General features: G+C 56.1%; 1 protein-coding gene across 5 annotated transcripts; it reads right to left on the bottom strand.

Moving 5' to 3' along the window:
- Positions 1–1,404: 1,404 nt before the first annotated feature.
- eif4enif1 (eukaryotic translation initiation factor 4E nuclear import factor 1) lies at positions 1,405–18,762 on the bottom strand. Of its 5 annotated transcripts, none has more exons than XM_069182041.1 (20): positions 18,679–18,762; positions 16,668–16,785; positions 16,098–16,171; positions 15,704–15,834; positions 15,319–15,590; positions 14,390–14,588; positions 12,236–12,405; positions 9,964–10,102; positions 9,507–9,686; positions 8,749–8,999; positions 7,656–7,718; positions 7,204–7,351; positions 6,862–6,944; positions 6,432–6,571; positions 5,731–5,812; positions 4,995–5,118; positions 4,313–4,672; positions 3,484–3,657; positions 2,795–2,955; positions 1,405–2,679 (listed from the first exon to the last, which is right to left on the bottom strand). In XM_069182041.1, the coding sequence occupies exons 2-20, from the start codon at positions 16,764–16,766 to the stop codon at positions 2,581–2,583; spliced, it is 2,949 nt and encodes a 982-aa protein (XP_069038142.1). In that variant the 5' UTR covers positions 16,767–16,785; positions 18,679–18,762; the 3' UTR covers positions 1,405–2,580. The 5 variants fall into 5 exon arrangements, with proteins under 5 accessions (XP_069038142.1, XP_069038143.1, XP_069038140.1 ...); XM_069182042.1 differs by lacking the exon at positions 18,679–18,762 and adding an exon at positions 18,343–18,431; XM_069182039.1 differs by lacking the exon at positions 18,679–18,762 and adding an exon at positions 16,923–17,435.
- Positions 18,763–19,004: the final 242 nt, after the last annotated feature.

Raw genomic sequence — 19,004 nt, 5'->3', positions numbered from 1 at the left:
ACCAACAAGAATCTGGCTCCAAATATTTCAAAGTATAATCCAACCCATTGCCCTATACGGCAGTGAAGTGTGGGGTCCCCTCACAGACCAGGATTACACCCAATGGGACAAACACCCCACAAAAACTCTGCACATGGAGATCTGTAGAAACATCCTCCATGTGCAGAGAAAAACTCCTAACAACGGGTGCAGGGCCGAATTAGGCCAGTACCCACTATTGATAAACATACAGAAAAGAATATTAAAGTATTGGCTACACCTAAAAAACAGTGACCAAAATTCCTACCACCACAAAGCCCTGCTGAGCCAGGAGCTGAGCCCAAAACAGAGCCCCCTGAGCCAGCTGGTCCTGAGGCTCACTGACCTGAGCCACACCGACACTAACCAGCCTCAGGACAGCACTGCTAGAGCACCACAACTCAGACTCAACCACATCACAGCACAGATCAAACAGCAATATCTCACACACTGGGGGACACACACAAACACAACATAAACTGGAATGCTACAGAACCCTAAACAGACCATACACACTAGCTGAATATTTGACCAAAATAAAAAATAACAAACAGAAACAGACCCTGACGAAGTACAGGCTCAGTGACCACAGCCTGGCCATAGAAACTGGGCGACACAGGCAGACCTGGCTGCCCAGAGAGGACAGGCTGTGCTCCCACTGCCAGCGGGGAGAAATAGAGACAGAGGTGCACTTCCTACTGCACTGTGACAGATACTCTGGGATTAGAGAAACATTCTTCCCGAAATTCAGAAATCTAATCCCAGAGTTCCCACACCTGCCAAAACCACAACAGGTCCCAATCCTACTGGGAGAGGGAGGAGGGAACTCAGTTGATCTGGCAGCCCAGTATGTGATCTCCTGTCACAGCCTGAGGAACAGTGAGTCGGTCTCCCACTAATGCTCCAGCCACCTACAGTATATGTCAATATTTTATGTCTTTGTTGTAAATGTCTGTAAAATTTATTTTACTTCTATTTTTTGATTTGTTCCATGTTAATTTTATTATTTTAATTTGCTTTGGCAACACTGATTGTACCCATCGGTCATGCTAATGAAGCACCTTGAATTGAATTGAACTGGCAGCCCAGTATGTTATCTCCTGTCACGGCCTGAGGAACAGTGAGTCTGTCTCCCACTAATGCTCCATCTGTCTACAGTATATGTCAATATTTTATATGTCTCGGTTGTAAATGTCTGTAGATTTTATTTTGCGTTTTGTTCCATGTTCATTTTATTTTTATTTGCTTTGGCAACACTGATTGTACCCATCGGTCATGCTAATAAAGCACCTTGAATTGAATCTCTCCTTCCTTCTACAGCTGAGAGGAGAGTCATTAACTACAGCGCAGACTGCCTTAGAGGGGAAGAAAAACACTCCAGCCCAGTTTTTAGTGAGTGATTTTTATTGAACATTTTTATTAATTTTGTGCTTTATATTCAATAGCACTTGGATATATATTTAAACAATTCCCCTTCCCCCACTCCCCGAGCCAAACGCACCTGGACATTACAGAGCAGTGGTTTCTCAGTGAGGGAGAAGAGGTGGGGTAGGGGGGTTTAAATTATAAAAATAAAATAAAAACGCCTCAGCCACAGAGAAAAGGCACGACCACAAAAAACACCATTCGGATCTTAAGCCAAGAATCACTTTTTTTTTTTAAAGAACAGGAAATAAAACTTGGGACAGCTCTTCAAATTACAATGCTATAATTTATTAGGGAAACTCAAGATTCCCAGTGCACAGCAGTCTAGCCACTCCAGAACACAACTCCACCTGTACAGCAGGGCGGTCGCACAAGCAGTACCGACAAAGCAGAAAAGCAACAAAAATCAAAGTTCACAAGCTCCTCTATGAACACTCAGCCGAAAAGGTACAGAAGCTTTGCAGGACCCAGAAGTGGTGTTGGCGCCGATACACGAGCCTGCAGCTGGTTCGCTGTGGAGTGGATTAATCTGCAGAGCAATGAGGCCCAGGTTTCACCCACATGATGCCAAGAGAAAACAGATCGATTCTGCACAGAAAGGATACTCTGCCCCCAAAACTTTTCCCAAAAGTGAATTTCAGGAGGAGGTGCAGTCGTGGGAGGGGTGGGGGATGAGGGGCAGAGAAGGGAAATTAAATTGACAAGAAATTGAACTATGTACAAAACGAATGCGCCATAAAGTGGAGTTTTCTCTCTCTCAGTGCAGTTAACCATTTTTATCAGGAGAGGAAAGGGGAAAAAAAAAGACTACAGGATCCATACTGGGCTGGATTTGACACTGTCCGAAACAAAAATCTTCACGCATACTTGGCTTGTAATGAGGCATTCACCAAACACTAACGGTATATACAGCAGATTGACCTTTCCCCATACAAAGAAAGATGTGTTTATGTACAGGATGAAAAAAAGGTTAATTTACACCCATTGTCTGTACAGTCTGGGCCTATACATTCTTCTTCATATTTACTGCAAAACACAAAGAAAAGAAACGACATACCGGATACACTAGGAAACACAGGAAATAAGAGCTGGAAGGAAAGCAAAATCGAGACCCCCAGTACCTCCCTCTTCCAGGACTTATTTCCCCTGTCTTACTCCTGCAGGGCTCCTCCAGTCCCCCAACAGTTCGCGACGAAGACTCGCATCACATTGAAGAGCTCCGTCGCTCGCAAAAGGCTAAAAAAAAAAAAATTCACATTTCTTCCACCCGAGAGAAAAAGAAAACCCGGCAGCGAGCTCCGGGCCGGGCCGCGCCTCACTGCCGGAACTCCAGCTCGTCCACGCTGATCACCTTCGCCGGCATCGAGGGCAGGGGCTGCTGCAGCACGTCCGAGCCGAACCACTTGGCCAGGCCGGCGGGGGGGCTGCCCCCCCTCCGCGGGGGTGGGTTGGTCCGGTGCGGGGCGCTGCTCTGTGGCAGGCTGCCGGGGAGCTGGGGGCCGGGCGCGTGCCCTGGTGGGGGGGAGGGAGAAGCAGAGGGCGGCCGTCAGTTCCTCGTCCTCGGATAGCAGACAGGAGACCTGGCACTGGCTCCGGCAGAAACCCCCCAGGACTCCAACCAGGAGAGCCTTTGACCAGAGCCTCCCACCCACACCCACTGCCCCCAGCTACTGCCATTGAACAAGGACTGGGGTACAGTTAAATAAAGAAAAAGCAATCCACAATCCAAGCATCTCACGGTTACAAACAGGACCCTTTGCTCAGCTTTTCCAATGCTGGTGGGACGACCACACCAGACAAGTCTCCTTACAGATCAATGCTGCACTGAACCTCTAGAGCTGGAGGAATGAGCTGCTGCCAGGCTGGAGCCAGCCTCTCTGCCAGTCCGCCCTCAGGCCTCCCTGTAACAGCACACTCCCGTTTCCTCTAGGTCTTCACAGAGGAAACCCCGACGCGCTGAACGCCGCCAGCGAGCGTGACCCCACCGCTGCGCCAGCGCGGTCTCCCCTGGGCGCCGGGACCCAGGACCGCCTCGCTCACCTGATCTCTGCTGCTGCTGAAGCTGCTGCTGCAGGACGGCCAGGTGCAAGGGGGTGCCGGCGCGGGGGGGCAGCAGGGGGTGTCCTGCCACCCCCAGCGGGTAGAAGGGCTGCCCCAGGAGAGGAGCGGGCAGGCCGTGCAGCTGGGACAGGTCGACGCCAGGGGGAAATATGCCTGTCGGCAAGAGGAAGGAGAGGAGCAGTGAGACGCAGCTCGATGAATAATAATAATGTAATAATGTTTCTTTAATAGCCCTATACAATTTCTTGCATTAGGAATTCGTCTTTTCGCATACCCCAGCTTTTCTCCATGGAGATACAGACACAGAGAGAAGCCTGGGGTCAGAGCGCAGGGTCAGCCATTGTACAGCGCCCCTGGAGCAGTTGGGGTGAAGGGCCTTGCTCAGGGGCCCAATGGAGTAGGATTCCTCTGCCGGCCGCGGGATTTGAACTGGCAACCTCCCAGCCACAGGCACAGATCCTGAGCCACAGAGCCACCGCTCCGCCCCGAATGAATGACGGAGGAGTAATGCAGGGGGAGCTGTGCTCAAGTTCAAATCCCACTGCAGAGCAGCCGGACTCGACGGCCCTCCCAGCCCGTGCATCAGATCCCCGGGGGGAATAACTGACAGCCGGGAGAGGAACTAGGGGAGCCCGTTTCCCTGCTTCCGCTGGAAGGAAGTCGAAATGTTTCAGCCTTCTCTCAGATCCTGCAAACCAGCCTGCTCTCTTGGGCACAGAAGCGGTTTTTACCACCCGGAGCTCAGAAATTCAGAAGCAGTGGAAACTCCACCGCCCGCTGTCGCGGGGCAGCAGGGGGCGGTACTGACCTGCCTGCAGCAGGGCCGGGGGCAGCTGGTGGGGCTGCACGCCCTGCGCCAGCATCCTCTGCACCACGCTGGGGTGCAGCTGCGGCGGAGGGGGCCGCACCAGGGGCACGTGGGACAGCATGGGCATGGGGCACAGCGGGCGGGGGAAGGGCGAGCCCCCGGGCCCCGGGGACACGAGCGTGGGGGTCCGGCGGCCGGCGGGCCGGGCGGGGCGCTCCGTCTCCTTGGCGGCGCGGGCCTGGCTGGACACGGGCGTGGAGCAGGCGGAGCGCGCGAAGCCCGCGGGCTTGAGGCCGCCGCCGCCGGGGGAGCCGCTGCGCTCGGCGCCGTCCAGGAACGAGCTGGGGGAGGCGCTGCCGTCTGCGGGAGAGAAGAAACGGGAGAAGGCCCGATGGGACGGACGGCACCGACGTCGAGGCCCCCTGCACAGCCCCACCCAAGAGGGGATCCCAGCAGAGCGCTTCAGCACCTTCAGGGAGACGGCACCATTCAACCATTCAGGAGAACCCCGCAGAAGCAGCCACGTTTCCCCAAAATTCATCACAAAGCCTAAAGGAGGAACGTCAACGCAAACCAGCCATACCTTTGGAAGGCCACTCAACCCACCCTCAGGTCTCCAGGACTAGGCCCGGCGGACGCGTGCTTGGCGCCAGCCCCCCTGGGGAAGGCCTGGGGCACCTACCTTCCTGCGAGAGGGCGCCGTCCTCCTTGCTCTCCGGCCGGCTGGGCCCCGACTCCTCCTTGCTCTTCTCCTTGCTCTCGTACATCTTGCGGATGACGGAGGTTGGCGTGAAGGACGGCGACAGCTGGACACCGGCAGGCCGAGGGGTTGCAGAACAGAAACGGTCACTCCAGTCGCACACAACTAGACTCCAAAATAGCTTCTTCCCCAGAGCTGTCAAGTTGGTGACGCCCCCACTCCCTCCCACCTTATTATGATCTCTCCTAACATCCTCCTGTACCCACAGCCACTGTACTCCTACACCACCACACACACGTAAGCCAAAATTGTACTGTCCCCTCGATAGCCCAGTAAAATTGTAACAGGCATAATAATATTTAATATTTATTAATTAACCATACTACTTTTAACCACACTTTTTTTTTTTGCACTGTTCCAAGAATTACCTTGCACTGTTTTTGTCCTGTTAAATTTTCTGTTCGCGGAATTTTGCACAGTTTTGATTATTTGATTACATGTTATTTATGTTATGTTATTACTATTGTGTAACTGTCTATTGTCTTATCTTCTGTCCTATTTATATACTGCACCTGAGTGACTAATGAGAAACACTTTTCATTATACTATGCACCTGTGTAAGTCTAATGACAATAAAGTTGAATTGAAGGTGTGAGACGGGGAGGGTTTTGTTCTGCCCCTGCGGACCCTTTGCCCCTCCCGTCAGCATCAGACTCACCATGCTGGTCACGGTGCTGCCCGGCGAGCTGCTGCTGGCGCGGTGCACACCGGGCCCTGGGGATCGGGTCATCCTGGGCTGCCTGCAGAGCCAGAGGAGAGACGAACCGTCAACCGAAAGTCCCGCACACGCGCCGAAGTGTGGTCACTCGAGCTCAAACAACCACCTCGGGGCACAGAACCGCAACGAGCAGGAGAGAAGTGGGAGAGGTGAACAAGCAGCCTGCTGCTCCCATTGCAGTACCTGGGAGAGCTCAGGAAGTGGCTGGGCAAGATCCTGGGATCAATTAACTGATCATGACCAAAGCTCATTAACTGTAACCTTTCTGTTGTTACTGCTCCTTTGTTATGGAATGCTCTTCTTGAAACTCTACAAGAGAGATTCTCCAGCTTTTCACACCCAAACTCAAAACCCACCTTTTTACCTGGGACTGCATCCGATTCCCCTGTGTGAACCCATACATTCTTGATTTCTCTCTTCCAATCTATTGTACTTCCCCCCCCCATCTTTTTATCATTATGTACAGCATTATTGGGTTTGGAAAAGGCGCTTTATAAGGCCTGCAGCATCTACAACCGGCTCAACCATCACTTGGGAAAAGGTTCTCTCTCTGGAAGAGGCCTGCTGTACTCAAGGAAGCGCTCCCTGGCGCCGAGGGCTGGCCCGGCCCAGCACACGGATGCCCAAGGCTGGCGCAGTACCTGCTGCGGTAGGACTCTCGGCACTTGTCCTGCGGTAACTTCCCGAATCCCTGCTGGTACAGCTGCCGCGCCTGGAGAGCCAGGTCCTGCTGGTACGCCAGAGCCTCCAGCGTCGCCTGGTCCAGCCCCAGCGAGCTCATCTGTGAGGGAACAGGCCCACGCAGCACGAGCGTCAGCGCACAGCCCTCCGATCCACCTGCGCCGCTCTCGGAATGGGCTGCACCCCCCACCCCCACCCGAGGAGCACCTCGCAGCCGCCAGCTACCCCTCTTTTATTAGATAGAGCAGACGAACGTATCGGGGATTCCTGGTGCTTGTGGGCCAAGACCCCAAGGACTTCTGGGTGACCAGCCGAGAAGCAGCTGCCGAGCCGCCCAGAACCCCACAGGGCCCGCGGGTGTGATGATCGAGGAGGAGAGGGGTGTCTGACCTGCTGGGGAGCCCTGGGGCTCAGGGGTCTGTGCACCTCCGGGAACGAGTCCGCCAGCAGGGGCTGTGCTCCGGCCGGGAATCCTGGAACGTCAAAACACAGCCAAGGGTGAAAAGCCCGCCTTCCCACCAACAACACCACGCATTACTAAAGCTGGAGCTGGATCCTCATCACTGCTAGCTTTACAGAACTCCGGCACCCTGGGACACGGGTTCGAGCTCCTCCTAGACCTGCGGAGAAGCAGGGCCCCCTGCTGGCTCCTCGCTCAGACGGGGACATACGCCACCTGATCCGGACGGCTCCTGGCCTCCGGAGCTGCCGGAGATCCGCTGGAGCGCTCACCTGCCGGGGGCTGCACGCGCAGAGGGAAGTAGTCCGGGGACGGGGCGCCCGGGCGGAACAGGGGCGGGGAGGGGCCCCGCTGCCCCAGCAAGCCGCCCAGGAGACTCGGGGAGCCAGGTGGCGGGGGCACCTGGGGGCCCAGGATCTCCTGGAGAGAGAGGGAGGACACAGACCCAAATCAACAGGGAAAGACAATGAAGGATTAACAGTCCAGTGATGGAACAGTGTTTCCCAGAGATGGAAGATAAAACAAAGTAACACAGACAAAGGGAGCAGCTAAAGCCAATGATGACAGACGGGCCATGAAAAGGAAGATGGATGCAATGTAGGCACACTATCTCACTTTTGTTAATTATAAAGGCATTTTAATGACAAAACAGGCTTTTAATGAAATTAATGGTGTCTTTCCTGGAGTAAGAAAACCAGCGTAGCGCCAGTTCCCCCAGACTGACCTGCAGGATGTTCTTCTGGGGCGGCAGCTCTGTGGAGGGGACGAACTGGCTGTCCAGGGTTTGCTGGAACGGAGGGGTGAGGGGAAATTAAACAAAAAGGGCGCGTAATCCAGTCTCCCAGCACGCCAGCGCAGACGCCAGCGCAGACGCCCCGCCAGGGCTGAGCCACGACGGGGAGCCAGACACCGCGCAGACAGCAGGACTGCAGCCGCAAGCGCAGGGCCCTCTAAACCGCACCGCGGAGACGCCCGCCTCACACAAGTCTGCTCAGACTTATCAGGAAACGACAACGCTTAAGAAAGACTCTCGCGCTGAAAATCTGTTAAATCCCCATCACAGTTTGGGAGGAAGTGTGTGTGCAGTTTCTCTACACTGGAAATGCCAGAGGAAGTACAAAGTTATGCCCACCACTTCGTTACAGCGAGAGAACATCTTGGGAACACGATTCCCACTGCACAGCACTTGGGTCACACCAGGATCTCGGGCATTTCAAGCCAATGAGAAGATTGTGACACACAGAGACCAAGAAAACGATGCCTAAAGCCCACAATTTAAATCCGAAGCAAAGCAGCACTTCAGTCTGAACAACTCCCCAGCAAAAAACTGCTTCTCCAACCCTGATCCGGCCTCTTTTTAATGAATCTTAGAACTGTGCCCCGGTTTGAAGGCTCTGTTGTTCCTGCTGTGCAGTAGGATATAATTAAATCGTTCCTCATCTGCAAAAGGGATGAAACCAGTTTGTTAAATGCGACTCCCCATTATTTTGCAAACAAGGGACAACTTAACTTAAAAAGAGCTCAGGCCTGAATGACCATGTGTCCACCACTGGTGGTCAGGAGGACCTCATCCAGCCTTTTCTTGAAAGAAGCCAGGGTGTCCGCTCCATCATGGCTGGGTAGCTTGTTCCACACTCCCACCACCCTTTGCACAAGAAGTGCAGCAGTGTACATGCAAGCAAGCCTGCGGTCTTGACCTACTTTTACTACGTTACCTGAGAATACTGTCCCACCGTGCCTCAGCGCTTCAGGCACAAAAGCCACATGCACACCACAACGCCCGCGGGCTAGGCCGGTGGAGAGGTGCGGAGACTTACGTTGGCTTTGGGTTGGGTGGGCAGCGTGCCACTTGCCTTCATGGTGCTGACCAGCTTGTTGAAAGCCGACATGTCGCCATCCTTGGGCCGCGCGGGCCCGGGTCGGGGCCCGGAGCTGGTGCCGCCCGCGAGCGCCTCTTCTAGGTGCTCGGCCATGAAGGGCGTCCCGGCCCCCGGCCTCTCGCCCTCCACCTTCAGGCCCTTCAGGCCCACCTCCACCTCCTCCAGAGACAGCACCACGCCAGAGTGAGCTGGGGGCGACAGGGACAGGCAGCGGCCTTACAGCAGGCTGAACGCACCGAGCAGAGCAGAGAGGCTTGTGGGCACAACCATGGAGGGATGAGTGAAACATCCGTCCAATCCCTTCTTCCAGTTCTGGGTCACCGAGGAGCTGGAGCCTATCCCAGCAAGCAACAGGCACATGGCAGGGCACACCCTGGACAGGACACCAGTCCATTGCAGGGCAGAGACAGACACCAGGGCCACTTTTTCCCAGAATGGTTCTCTGGTGGGAGGACACCAGAACACCCCGAGGAAACCCTTACAAACACGGGGAGAACACAAAAACTCCACAGACAGCACCCCAGAAACTGAACCCAGGGCTCTAGTGGTGTGAGGCAGCAGTGCTCAACACCGTGCCTCTGTGCCACCCATCAGTAAAACAGATCTTAACCAATCAAAGGGCTAGAAAGATACATTTGTTTCAGGAAACCGGATGAACAGAACAGTGACAATGCTGTGTTCCCTTCCAGACTCACAGCTCTCCCGTAGCCTCTCCTTGTTGGCGGACAGGCTGGACAGCAGGGGCTTCAGGTCGATCCTGGCCTTCTGCAGCAGCTCCAGGATATCCACCTTGTCCTTCTCCTTCTTCTCCTCCGCCGACTGGATGGGGGCGAAGTAGTGGGCCAGGCTGGGGGAGATGCACCGCTGCTCCAGACCTGCCGCAGGCAGACACAGGCGCCCTTCAGACACCCTGCCACCAAAGCAGGTGGCATCTTCCCTCTGCGCACAACAGAGCAGGACCCCCGGGATCCCCCCCTTCGGCCCTGCCACGCCGCCCATCCCGCTTCCCTGCCACGCCGCTTACTCCTCCATCCGCTGCCTTCCTACACTACAGACGCCAACTCCGCGTTACCTTCACTGCATCCAGGAGCTGCCCTGGACAAAGTGGAGCCTCGCCCCGGCCAGCACCACGCAGAAACGGCAAAGCCTCACCTGCCAGCCTCTCCAGCTCCTCGTGCGGGGTGGAGCGCAGGCTGCTGGACCGGCTGCCGGACGGGCTGACGTTACTGGAGAACCAGCGGCTGAACCGGCTGGCCAGCACCGGCCGTTCCCCCAGCACGTCCTCGATCATCTTCGGGAGGGAGACGAAAGAAAACGGTCAAGAAAAACCAGGCAGCTGGGCCTCGGCAGGAAAGTGTCCAAAGAGCAGAAGGATAAGGCACTTACGTGAACAGAAAACCAAGTCTTCTGCCCGACAGGAGAGGGTTGGGGGTGGGGAGAGGGGAAGGGGAATTCTAACACCCCGTCTGACAGTTTGAAACCTTGTCAACTGGAGCCAAGAGACGAGCCTCAGCGACACACAGAACAGCAGTAAGACACCAGCACAGCACTCGTTTCAACACGGCCTCACCGGGCTGAATTGCCCCCAGCTCTGATCTCCGACCCCGAACGTGGGGCCTCATCACACAAACAGTGGAGACGCGTGCCGCATGGGAACGGACCAACAACGCGCCCTGCCGTGCGGGAGACCCGACAGCGGTGCCGAGGTCATGTGGGTCAGCTGAGATCAAGAGCATAAGAACGGGTAAAGGTGAGAGGAGGCTGCTCAGGCCAGCCAGCTAGTCTGGAGCGGATCTGAGAATTTCATCCGGTTGTTTAATCGGCAGCTTCAGGAAAGAAGAGGAGGGTTAAGCCACTCTGTGACCTGGAGAAACATCAGAAAGGGACTCCTGGCTGCTGCCACCGGTTTCTACTCGGTCATCTCTCCAGGAACAGTTCTGCAGCTCTACAACCAGAGGTTAACGACCTCCATGTAGATAAATGCAGCTAACAGCACAGCTCCTGTGCCCCAGAGCGACACTATTAAACTGAGCACCAAGTACCGCAAAAACACATGGAACTGACCCCTTATCCTACACCCACCCTGCATCAGGCCCTTGCTGCCCCTTGGGAAAACGAACAGGTGCAGTCGTGCTTGGGCCTGCACTGTCCTGTGCTCAGTGTTCTGGATCCAGGGCTGCTCATTTTAATGTGGCAGGGCTCTGTGCAATGTCCACCCATTAAACCAGAGGACAGACAGTACAGTTACACACAGTCAACGCAGTTCACCCATGACGGCATCTCTAGAAGGGTCTTGCATTTCACACAGAGGGAGAACATGGCGTTACATCAGGACGGATGAATCATTTGGGGAAAAAAAAACACATAACACCAGGCCTAACCAGAGCCACGAGCACACGCGGAGCGGCGGTAACCAGTGATGGGCATAAATTTGTCAGAAAAGGCAAAATGCAACAGCCACTGCCCACCCCCATAAATAAAACGGACGACCCGAGTCCCACCACCCACCCCCAGAACTTCCCTTCCCACGAGGGGAACTGAACAAGCTGCAGTCCTGCTGCGCTCAGGAACCAACGCGCTCCTGGAGCGTCTCTGGGCCTTACGCATACTCTGGGAAAAGTGCCGCCGTTTGAGAACATCGCAGGAGTCGAGATTGCCCAACGGAAGGAGGGCAGACAGGCGTGAAGGTGAGCGCCCCCTGCACAGCAGCCCCGGCCACACCGGGCCCCAGCACAAGCTGCAGCCACAGTCGCAGGTGTGAAGAGCCACAGGCACGTGATCAGTGGTCACGAGCGAGCACCAACTGCTGGGCAGGGGGCCAGCGCCACCAGGGTGACCCAGGGTGAGCGGCACCGTCCCATGATCCCCCACAACCCAGTGACCACCCAGAGGCCCCGCAAGCACCCCGACGTGCAGCCCTGCTGCGGCTGTGAGCCCCCCCACTGTCCCAGGACAGCAGAGTCCTGTGCGCAAGTCTTGGCGTCCCAGCCACTGAACAGCTGCTGAGCAGACCTCCACACAGCCAGGAGGGAGACCCCAGCCCCCCGTCTGAGCAGAGCAGGAGAGAGTCAGACTTGAAGGCGATTTAATGAGCCTTCCTTTAGAGGTAGCTCACAAGGAGATGGACAGTGAAGGAAGACCAGCTTCACAGATGGAGAAAGGCTAATTCATGCCTCTGTTTTTTTAAAGTTCCTCAAAAAAACGAAAAGATGGAGTAGTTCTCCCAGACCAGCGTCTCTGGACCGATCAGACTGTACCAGACAGTCCTGCAGGGTCCATATGGGTTTAGTCTCCCCTTTCAGCACACCTGCTGCTGGAGAAATCTGTGCGTTACCCCTCAGCAGCTGGGGGGGTCCCACCCTGGCTGACCAGACACAGCGGCAGCCCCGCGACCCCAGCATGCAGTGCTCCCCCACCCCCTTACCGAGGCCAGGCCCGGCACGGTGTTCTCCGGGTCGAAGAACTCGTTGAAGTCGAAGTCGCCGGGGCCGGGCTCCGCCAGAACCACGCGGCGCGGGACTTCCTGGTCTGCCGCCAGGTCCACACAGACCTCCGCCTCGGGCTCCTCCGCCAGCCCGCCGTTGCACTCCACCGCTGGGGAGACGGGGACAGGCGCAGGCTGAGCCCCAGGGCCGCTGCAGCAGGCCAGCGGCGCCCCCTCAGGGACCGCCACTTTCAGCTCAAGTACTACACACTTGAGTATAAAACATTACACTCAAGACAAATACTGAACACATACAGTGGGGTGAAAGAGTAAGTGACAGGAAAAGCTTGGTCTTTTTTTTATATTTTTGGACAAAAGGATATTTGACCAGCATTTCAACAATAAAGGTGATCTAATCTTAAAACATAACACTGAAAAGACACATTTTGCACCCATTTGTACTATTTAAAAACCAACAGAAATGCAATTTCCTTGTGTGGAAAAAAAAGTTACACACCCCGACCTTTATCATCGCATCAAATGCCTAAAATTAGGATCAGGTGCAAATGATTAGAACATTAGAGTAACGTGGAGGGCACTGCCTTATATAAACATCAGAAACCTGTGGTCTGGTTTGGTCTTTGCAATGGAGGTGTGTGGCTACATCATGCCAAGATCAAAAGAGCTCTCCGAGGTCCTCAAAAGAAAGATTGCCGATGCCTGTGAGTCTGGGAAGGGTTTAAAAGCCATTTCCCAGCAGTTTGCAGTCAATCACTTCACTGCCTGAACGATCTACAAATGGAGGAACTCTTGAACCACTGGCAAGCTATCCAGGCCAGGTAGTCCCACCAAATTCACCTGCAGAGCTGACCGAAAGATCCTGCAGGAAGCCTCCAAGAACCCCAGGATAACAGCAAGGGATTTACAGGCAAGTCTTGCCTCAGTCAACTGCACAACTTTGCTCTACATGCGAGGTCAAGAAGGAAGAAGCCTCTGCTCTCAAAAAAAGAATATATATATGCACTGACGTTTGCCAGACAACACCTAGGTGAAGATCAGGACTATTGGAACAATGTGCTCTGGACAGATGAGACAAAGGTAGAGCTGTTTGGCCACAATGCCAGATGTCATGCTCGGCAAAAACCAAAAACTGCCTTTGACTAAAAGAACGTCATACCAACTGTAAAGCATGGTGGTGGAAGCATTATGGTTTGGGGCTGCTTTCCTGCCTCAGGGCCTGGCCAGCTTGCCATCATAGAGTCAACCATGAATTCCACATTGTACCGGAGAGTAATTAAGTTCACTTTTATTAGCCCTATACAATTCCTTGAATAAGGAATGTGTCTTTTCACAGACCCCAGCTTGCTCTCCATGAGACACACAGACAGGGAGAGAAGCTGGGGGTCAGAGCGCAGGGTCAGCCATTGTACAGCGCCCCTGGAGCAGTTGGGGATAAGGGCCTTGCTCAGGGGCCCAATGGAGAGGTATTCCTCTGCCGGCTGCGGGATTCGAACCAGCAACCTCCCAGCCACAGATCCTGCACTGCCCAACTTTTCTCCTACTTGAGGAGCATTTGAGGCCATCTGTCAAAAAGCTGAAGCTGAACTGTAAGTGGACCTTGCAACAAGACAATGACCCAAAACACTCAAGCAAAACCACAAAAGAATGGCCAAGTCAAAGCCCTGATCTTAACCCCACAGAAATGCTTGGGGGGGACTGGAAAGCCCTCAAACATCACTCAGTTCAAGGAGCTCTGTAAGGAGGAGTGGGCAAAAATGTCTTCAAGTCGGTGTAGGAGACTGATGGACAAATACAAAAAACACCAGGCCAACAACAGGGGGCGTACTTACTTTTTCCATAGCAGACAACTGCATTTCTGACTTCTGTTGAATAAATGATTGCAAGGAATAATTTTCATTGTTACCTGTTAAATTAGACCACCTTTATCTATCAATATCGTTGAAATGAAGATCAAATATCCACACGTGCAAATATGTTGAAAAACACATGGGGCGTACTTACTTTTTCACGGCACTGTAAATCCTGAGATATAAAGCAGTTGCACAGAAAGTAGTTGACATATTAAGGTGGTGGGGGGGTTGCGCTGTCTTGAGCTGTTTCAGAACAAGCCCCCCGCCCCGCCCTGGTACTTGCCTTCCTTGACGGACTCCGAGCGCTTCCTGGAGCGCTTGCTCCGCCTCTTCTCCTCCTCCAGTACCTTGTCGTCGAACCCGATGAGCTCGATGGTCTCGGACTGGCTCGTGGGGCCCGCCGAAAACCACTCGGGCTCCTCCTCGGTGTACGAGTCGTTTCGTCTCCTCTCGCTGAAGACCCGCTTGTCACCGAAATCCCTCTGGGCAGGCAGAGACAGGACACCGCCGGAGCGTGAGACTCTCTGCGACCGTACCTCTGTCCTCTCCCCCACTGGGATAAGCTCAGGAAGGGGAGAAGATCGCGGTGGTGGTCTCTCGCCGTCTGGATGAGCCTCCTTACAGTACAGCCTGGGGGGGGTCTCTCAAGATCTGGGCAAGACTGTGCCACGTCAAGACGCACGTCACTGCAGCTGGGAGAACTGTGGTCACACTGGGGGAGGGGAGCTCAGCTGCTGTACCGCTGCTGGACTGCACGGCCCACTCACACCAGCACACCACTGAGTGACGGGAGAGCACAGCGTGCCTGAGCCTCAGACCAGACTCCCAGGGGGCAGCAGTGTCACTCGAGGAACATGTTTCCAGCTTCCACCCATCCATCTCCTACCCACTTCTTCCAATTCCGGGTCGCGGCAGAGCCGGAGCCTGTCCCGGCAAGCGACGACACAAGGCAGGGCACACCGTGGGAGGGACGCCAGTCCATCACGGGGCACACGCGGACTCGCACCGGGGCGGGCGGTCCCCGAGGCTATTTAAACCACGGTATGTTTTTGGACTGTGGGAGTACACCCCTACAAACACGAGGAGAGCATGCACACCCCCCAGGAAGGATGCCAGGGCCCAGCCCCGTGAGGCCGCAGTGCCACCCCGTTCCCAGTTCGCCTAGTCACAACGAGACTCGGCCCGCCGGAGCAGAGGGGGCGCTGCGCTCACCCTGAATCTCTTGTCCTTGAAGTCCCTCTCCCGGGCCTCCTTCTCGCCGCGCGCCTCCCGCTCGAAGCCGCGCGCCGCCATGATGCGGCCGCTGCCGATGCGCCGCGCCGCCCCCAGCCGCAGGCTCTCGTTCTCCTTGTTCTCCAGGGGGGAGACGGCCCGCCGCGCCTGGGGCCCCAGCGCCGCCGTGCCCTGGCAGCCCCCGCCGAAGCTGCGCCTCTGCGGGCTGAGCACCACATCCAGGTCCTCCTCCTTCAGCCTGTCCCGGGGATCTGCAGCACACGGGGGGGGTGAGGAGAGACGACTCGGGGGGGGAGAAGAGGAAACCGTCCATCTCTCACACACACATACACACACCCACCCACCCTCGGGGCTCCTCCCTCACCTGCCATCCTGCGCTTCAGGGGGACCCGGTCGTCTCCGGGGTAATCCTTCCTGTACCCCTCAACCGGCGAGCTGCGCTCCGAGCTGGGGTACAGGGATGCATGCCACTTTTCGGGGTCCCACACGCCATCGCTAGCACGGGAAGGAAAGAGGGGGGGGTTTCGAGCTCGTTTTGGCCAGCCCAGAGGTGCGCATCCCTCAGCTCTTAATGTAACCACTCACCGGGGCGGAACAAGTCGACTGAGAACAGACCCAGAACCGTCGCTGCAAGTCACAGATCTAGTGCTGGGAGGCAGGCTCCTGTTTCTGCCCCCAGTAAACCACGGGTCTAACAGTTAGACTACCCAGACCAGCCCGCAGGCAGCTGAGGACGGACGGACGGCGAGGGGCAGTACCTGTCGTACTTCTCCAGGAGGCATTCAGGTCTCTCGTTGGAGCAGGGATACTCCTTCATCTCCAAGAGCTCCTCCTGCGACAGCAGAGCCAGAGCGCCTTACAATTCTGATTTAACACAAATACACTTTTACCCAGGTTCCTGTACTAGTCCGGCTTGTGACGGCACCCTTGGGGACATGAGATCTGATCAAAACAACTCCAACTTGAAGACCCCTTTTGAATAAGCCGCAACACCTAAGCACAAGTCAATGCTTGAGCTCAGGTTGAAGTAAAGAATGAATTGAGGGCGCGATGGTTTTTGACTAAATGAATGACACGGACCTGCAGCCCGGGCCCGTTTACTGGAGCAACACCCGCTCAGTGTACAGCGGGCCCACAAGCCCGAGCTCAGAGGGCCAGTTTCTTCCCCGAACAGCCATCTCGTCGAGCTCGGGGGCAGCTTTCGAACCCCGCCCGAGGCAGGCGGCCGCCCCAAGGAGAGCCAGACGAGAGAACGTTTTGAGAAGCTGCGAGGAAGCGACGCCCGACGCCGGCCCCTGCCCGGCCAGCTCCTGGCGTCGCCAACCTACCTTAGTGTATCTGTAAGGCGACGTCCTCTCCGAACCCCTGGGAATGGCGGCCAGCGGGCCGCCGCCCTCCGGAGCCTCGGGGTTTGCTGCCTTTTCCATGACTCTCAGTTCCAAGCACCTGCCCGAGTCAGAAAACAGCCCTCAGCTTTGTGATGTCACTTTCACAGGACAGATAAACAATCCCGGGTCAGCCGGGCCCAGCGCGCATACGCTCACGTCCGGGGGGCGGGGGGGAACGTTCTGCTCATCGCTCACCATGTCCTCCGCCTGACGCAGGACATTTCTATATCCACCTCCTTCGGCGGCCCCGAGCGCGCACACACCCACGCTCCAGGGCTGCAAACACACTGCCGGGCAGCACTGTGGCACAGCACGGGGGCGCCGAGTACAACTCCAGACCTGGGGTGCTGTCTGTGTGGAGTCTGCATGCCCCCCCTCCCTGCATTCGTATGGGTCTCCTCCGGGTGCTCCGGTCTCCCTGCCAGTACGCGTCTCCTGGGAGAAACCGGCCCTGCTGCGGTCTGCGCGTGCCGCCCGGCGTGTACCCTGCCTCGCTGCTTGCCGGGATAGACTCCGGCGCCCCCGTGACCCTGCACTTCATGAAGCCGTTAGGAAGCGGATGGGTCGACGGAACCTTGCTGGATTTAAATGGGACCTCAATCCAGAACACTCGTCGGTTACTCTCCCTCGAGCAGAGAGCAAGCGCACGGCGCCAGGAACCGTCTTAAATCCGTTCAAAACCGCTTTGTCAAGTAGCGGATCACGCCTTCACAGTGCAGCAGTTTGTCCAGCCCCCAGGAAGACAACCTGTAGAGCTCACAGCAAAGCGGTCCCAAGCCATCACATCAAGCAAACTTTAAGAACCCGACCGGAATCTGTTTTTAAATCCCACTTGGCGGGTTTTAGACGGGAACTAGACGAGACCCCTCAGTGCCCAGCAGTCTGATGCCGGGGGTCCGGCTACCAGTGCGATCAGCCGCCCTGCGCTGGTACCGAGGGAGGAGGCGGGCACGTCCGCTGCGCGTCACCGGCCGCCCGCACCGAGACCCGGCCCGCTTCGGGCAGCTCACAGGTGTGGACGGCGGCTTGAAACCTCCACACCTGGATTTTGTTGTTTTTTTTTTTGTAAATTCACGGTCAGTCTCTTGGATCGTTGAATTCTCGTCATAACAGATCAACTTCCAGCCGCAGGTGCTTTCGGCGCTGCGACGGGGGATTTTAAACACTTAACCCGGCTCCTCCGGCTGGCTGCCGGCTCCACCAGCCCGGCGGTCTCGCCAAAGCCCGGCCAAAGTAATGAAAGCTGCCCGTCGTGTCGGCCGGGCAAGACTGTCCGAAAGACGAACTTGGCTCAATAATGCCGAGAGCTCCGGCTAAAAAAGCAAACGGGGTGCCCGGGCCTGGTCTCAACTCTGAAACTTTTCTCCCGTTACCTCCGGCGACTGCAGCAGTTTGAGAGAAAATCGGTGAACTGCCCTAGACAGCAGACGTCCTCCTGCGGCTTCAATACTCAAACGTTGCACCTTTTGTCGCCAGAGCTGCGTGTCGCTTTGGGCTCCGAACCCGACCGGAGCAGCAGGACCCGGAGTTCGGCTTTAGTCTGCTACAGTTTCTCGACGCCGGACGCCGCCGAGAAGCGGTCAGCTCATGACAAAACGAGTTCGACCCGTCTTACCCGGGACCGGAGTGCGGTCGCTCCCCTTGCCGCGGTCTTACTCCGAGAAGAGAGCGGCTTTTTCACGGGACTGGATGCAGACGCGACCGGCAGACGCGACTCAGCCACAAAAGCAGAAAGCAGCCTAAGAGCCGCGCTCTCTACGCCGGCACGAAAACAAAGCTTTTAAAAGATTGGAATAGGCGAAGAAAAACCCGCCACCCCACCACCGACTCGTGATATCTCCTCCCCGCAACAAAGAGCGACCGACGGAAGGCTTATTGTCCGCCCGGCTGTGCTGTCGGAGCCCAAGCCGGCGATGGTGGCCCCGCCGCCCGCCTCAGTGTCCAACTTTACCTCGGGGCTTCTCTCCGCTCTCCGGTCCGCCTCTCCGCCGCAGCGAGATCCTCTCCCAGCAGCTCACTGCACAGCGAGGGGGGGGGGTCTTCGCGGGGATTATATACAGCTCAACCTCCGCCTGACACCACTGTCGGCTACAATCTCGCTCAGATGTTGAAGCTGAAGCCTCTCTCCAGCGCAGACTTGCAAAATACTCCACCTCCTTCGCTGCTTGGTTTTGCTAACGAGGGGACGGAGGATTTTTTAAGGTCGCCATTTGTAGGACCCCGCAGGCGAACGGCGAGGGCGCCTAAGCTGCTCCCTGGCCAATCACAGCGCAGGAG

Source organism: Lepisosteus oculatus, chromosome 22 (genome assembly GCF_040954835.1).
Source record: "Lepisosteus oculatus isolate fLepOcu1 chromosome 22, fLepOcu1.hap2, whole genome shotgun sequence".
Classification (NCBI taxonomy): Eukaryota; Metazoa; Chordata; class Actinopteri; order Semionotiformes; family Lepisosteidae; genus Lepisosteus; species Lepisosteus oculatus.
The sequence above is the reverse complement of the archived record's forward strand: the minus strand, read 5'-3'. Positions and strand labels throughout refer to the sequence as shown.